This window comes from Oncorhynchus gorbuscha, unplaced genomic scaffold, assembly GCF_021184085.1.
Source record: "Oncorhynchus gorbuscha isolate QuinsamMale2020 ecotype Even-year unplaced genomic scaffold, OgorEven_v1.0 Un_scaffold_1724, whole genome shotgun sequence".
NCBI lineage: Eukaryota > Metazoa > Chordata > Actinopteri > Salmoniformes > Salmonidae > Oncorhynchus > Oncorhynchus gorbuscha.
The window spans coordinates 8,264-12,500 of NW_025746418.1; the positions used below are offsets into that span (position 1 = coordinate 8,264).

The 4,237-nt window shown below is 48.5% G+C and overlaps 1 protein-coding gene across 1 annotated transcript in view; it reads right to left on the minus strand.

Moving 5' to 3' along the window:
* Positions 1-1,616: 1,616 nt before the first annotated feature.
* LOC124023924 (WD repeat domain phosphoinositide-interacting protein 1-like) overlaps positions 1,617-4,237 on the minus strand; it is a 46,064-nt gene continuing 43,443 nt past the window's right edge. Inside the window, exon 14 of the mRNA XM_046338090.1 lies at positions 1,617-1,982. Coding sequence (XP_046194046.1) covers positions 1,932-1,982 — 51 coding nt within the window. The 3' untranslated portion in view covers positions 1,617-1,931. The remainder of the gene's footprint in view (positions 1,983-4,237) is intronic.

The following is a 4,237-nucleotide window of genomic DNA, read 5'->3' on the forward strand; positions in this document are numbered from 1 at the left end:
GTCTTGTGCAATCTGCAAACCGTCGCACTTTTACAAATGATATCATCGGGACGTACATACAAAAGGACCTGCTGGTTCGTGTCCAATAGGCATGTAAACATTTAATAAGTATCAATACATCCAAATACACAGATTTAAAACAAAATAAACATAATAAAAACTGTTAATCTCTTTTACGATTAAATACCATAATGTTAATAATAATAATAATAATATCAACAATCGTAATACACAGTTATGATGATGCTATAATTAAACAATTTCATTATTCTATTATATAAAATGTTGTCAAGTAATGCATGTAGCTATAAAAAACAAACCGTGGTTATATTTGCGACATGTCAGTCATGCACGTGGTACAGGAGAGTCTTAACACAACACAGACGGATCACACACCTGGTCTCTAATACTTCCACTGCTCTGACACAGAGCCTTTGGGACCTCGATTTAGTTTGTCCTCTTGGGAATATTCAGATCGGTTTCATTGGTTCCATTTTACAGGAAACACTAAACCCAACTTTTTTTTGTGTTGTTGGTTAGTGTGCCACCAACTAAATTTCGCTCTGCCCAGAGTACCCCTGAAGTACCCCCTTCATGTGCGTTTTGACCAGTAGGCCCATTGTCTCATGAGTCTTCTCTAGTACCCCCTCTAGTACCCTCTCCGAGTACCCCTGGGTTGGGAACCACTGAACTAAACTAAGCACAGCTCTGGACTGTGTACCAAATTGCACTATGTTCCCTATATAGTGCATTACATTTGATCAGAGCCCTATGGTCCTGGTCTAAAGTAGTGCACTAAATAGGGAATAGGGTGCCTTTTTAGGACATAATGGTATTTGAGTGTTTGACATTATATATTTGACCCAGGACTGTAACACACCGGTTCACAAACAGTCCTGCCCCCCCTCCCAATTAGAAATCATTATTATTGTTATTTATTTTTAAATCACTAAATTCAGAAAAATAACTTAGCACCCTAAAATGAGAATCTTTTCCCCCCCTGGTTTATATAGTCCTGTTCCTCTCTATCTGACTCTCTCTGGGTAACGGTTCCCCTGGTTTATATAGTCCTGTTCCTCTCTGACTCTCTCTCTGGGTAACGGTTCCCCTGGTTTATATAGTCCTGTTCCTCTGACTCTCTCTGGGTAACGGTTCCCCTGGTTTATATAGTCCTGTTCCTCTCTGACTCTCTCTCTGGGTAACGGTTCCCCTGGTTTATATAGTCCTGTTCCTCTCTATCTGACTCTCTCTGGGTAACGGTTCCCCTGGTTTATATAGTCCTGTTCCTCTCTGACTCTCTCTCTGGGTAACGGTTCCCCTGGTTTATATAGTCCTGTTCCTCTCTGACTCTCTCTCTGGGTAACGGTTCCCCTGGTTTATATAGTCCTGTTCCTCTCTATCTGACTCTCTCTGGGTAACGGTTCCCCTGGTTTATATAGTTCTGTTCCTATCTGACTCTCTCTCTGGGTAACGGTTCCCCTGGTTTATATAGTCCTGTTCCTCTCTATCTGACTCTCTCTCTGGGTAACGGTTCCCCTGGTTTATATAGTCCTGTTCCTCTCTGACTCTCTCTCTGGGTAACGGTTCCCCTGGTTTATATAGTCCTGTTCCTCTGACTCTCTCTCTGGGTAACGGTTCCCCTGGTTTATATAGTCCTGTTCCTCTCTATCTGACTCTCTCTCTGGGTAACGGTTCCCATGGAAGTCCTGTGGTTCCAGACCAGGTGTCAGTGTGTTCTAACGTGTACCACAGACACCTGTCTGTCTGTCTGTCCTCCCGCCTGTGGTTCCAGACCAGGTGTCAGTGTGTTCTAACGTGTACCACAGACACCTGTCTGTCTGTCTGTCCTCCCGCCTGTGGTTCCAGACCAGGTGTCAGTGTGTTCTAACGTGTACCACAGACACCTGTCTGTCTGTCCTCCTGTCCTTCCCTCACAGACGACGCCCCTGGCCACCTCGAGTTCCGTCGCGGCACCAATTTATCTACCAAAAAACACCAAAACAGACCGGGGTCAGGGGTCAGGTTGAATGGTTTTTGGTCATAGTCTTGTTATAATAGAGACAACAGGGTTAAGGTTCCTTCCATATCATTTCAGGTTGAGTCCCAAATGGTATCCTGTTCCCTGTATAGTGCACTACTTTTAACCAGAGCCCTATTTCCTATATGGTGAACTACCAGGGTCAAAAGTAGTGCACTATATAGGGAATAGGGTGCCATTGGCCATAGGGCTCTAGTCAAAAGTAGTGCACTATATAGGGAATAGGGTGCCATTTGGGATGCGACCCTCAGTCAATTCAATGTCATTCCTGACTCTGAGAGAGACTAAAGATGTCCACCTTTACCAACATCAACATCAAGGGGGGGGTGTTATAGGAAACCCTCCACTAACTAAGATAAATCCTGTGATTAATGCTCTTAGACAAGGTTTATCTAGGACCAGACACATGGGACAGACTAGACAGAGGTTTAACAGACCTCCTTATTCCTTATGAAACACACAGTCATGCCAAGACGTTTCAAAACAACATCGTTATTGTGGTGTGGTCACGTGGTCATGTATCACGGCTCCCCTTCTCAGAGAATGTGACAGAACAACAGGTTGACATTCATTTCAATAGGACATAGAAACTAGTAGGGCTTCACAAAGGCAGTGTTTTCCCAACCTCTCCTCGGCAACCACCAGCCTGTCCATGTATTATCCCAACCTCTCCTCGGCAACCACCAGCCTGTCCATGTATTATCACCTCTCCTCGACAACCCCCAGCCTGTCCTCTCCTCGGCAACCACCAGCCTGTCCATGTATTATCACCTCTCCTCGACAACCCCCAGCCTGTCCTCTCCTCGGCAACCACCAGCCTGTCCATGTATTATCACAACCTCTCCTCGGCAACCACCAGCCTGTCCTCTCCTCGGCAACCACCAGCCTGTCCATGTATTATCACCTCTCCTCGGCAACCACCAGCCTGTCCTCTCCTCGGCAACCACCAGCCTGTCCATGTATTATCACCTCACCTCGACAACCACCAGCCTGTCCTCTCCTCGACAACCACCAGCCTGTCCATGTATTATCACAACCTCTCCTCGACAACCACCAGCCTGTCCTCTCCTCGACAACCACCAGCCTGTCCATGTATTATCACCTCTCCTCGGCAACCACCAGCCTGTCCTCTCCTCAACAACCCCCAGCCTGTCCTCTCCTCGACAACCCCCAGCCTGTCCTCTCCTCGGCAACCACCAGCCTGTCCATGTATGATCACCTCTCCTCGACAACCACCAGCCTGTCCTCTCCTCGGCAACCACCAGCCTGTCCATGTATTATCACCTCTCCTCGACAACCACCAGCCTGTCCTCTCCTCGGCAACCACCAGCCTGTCCTCTCCTCGGCAACCACCAGCCTGTCCATGTATTATCACCTCTCCTCGACAACCCCCAGCCTGTCCATGTATTATCACCTCTCCTCGACAACCACCAGCCTGTCCATGTATTATCACCTCTCCTCGACAACCCCCAGCCTGTCCATGTATTATCACCTCTTCTCGACAACCACCAGCCTGTCCATGTATTATCACAACCTCTCCTCGACAACCACCAGCCTGTCCTCTCCTCGGCAACCACCAGCCTGTCCATGTATTATCACAACCTCTCCTCGACAACCACCAGCCTGTCCTCTCCTCGGCAACCACCAGCCTGTCCATGTATTATCACAACCTCTCCTCGACAACCCCCAGCCTGTCCATGTATTATCACAACCTCTCCTCGACAACCACCAGCCTGTCCATGTATTATCACAACCTCTCCTCGGCAACCACCAGCCTGTCCATGTATTATCACAACCTCTCCTCGACAACCACCAGCCTGTCCATGTATTATCACCTCTCCTCGACAACCCCCAGCCTGTCCTCTCCTCGGCAACCACCAGCCTGTCCATGTATTATCACCTCTCCTCGGCAACCACCAGCCTGTCCATGTATTATCACCTCTCCTCGACAACCACCAGCCTGTCCTCTCCTCGGCAACCACCAGCCTGTCCATGTATTATCACCTCTCCTCGGCAACCACCAGCCTGTCCTCTCCTCGGCAACCACCAGCCTGTCCTCTCCTCGGCAACCACCAGCCTGTCCATGTATTATCACCTCTCCTCGACAACCACCAGCCTGTCCATGTATTATCACAACCTCTCCTCGACAACCACCAGCCTGTCCTCTCCTCGGCAACCACCAGCCTGTCCTCTCCTCGA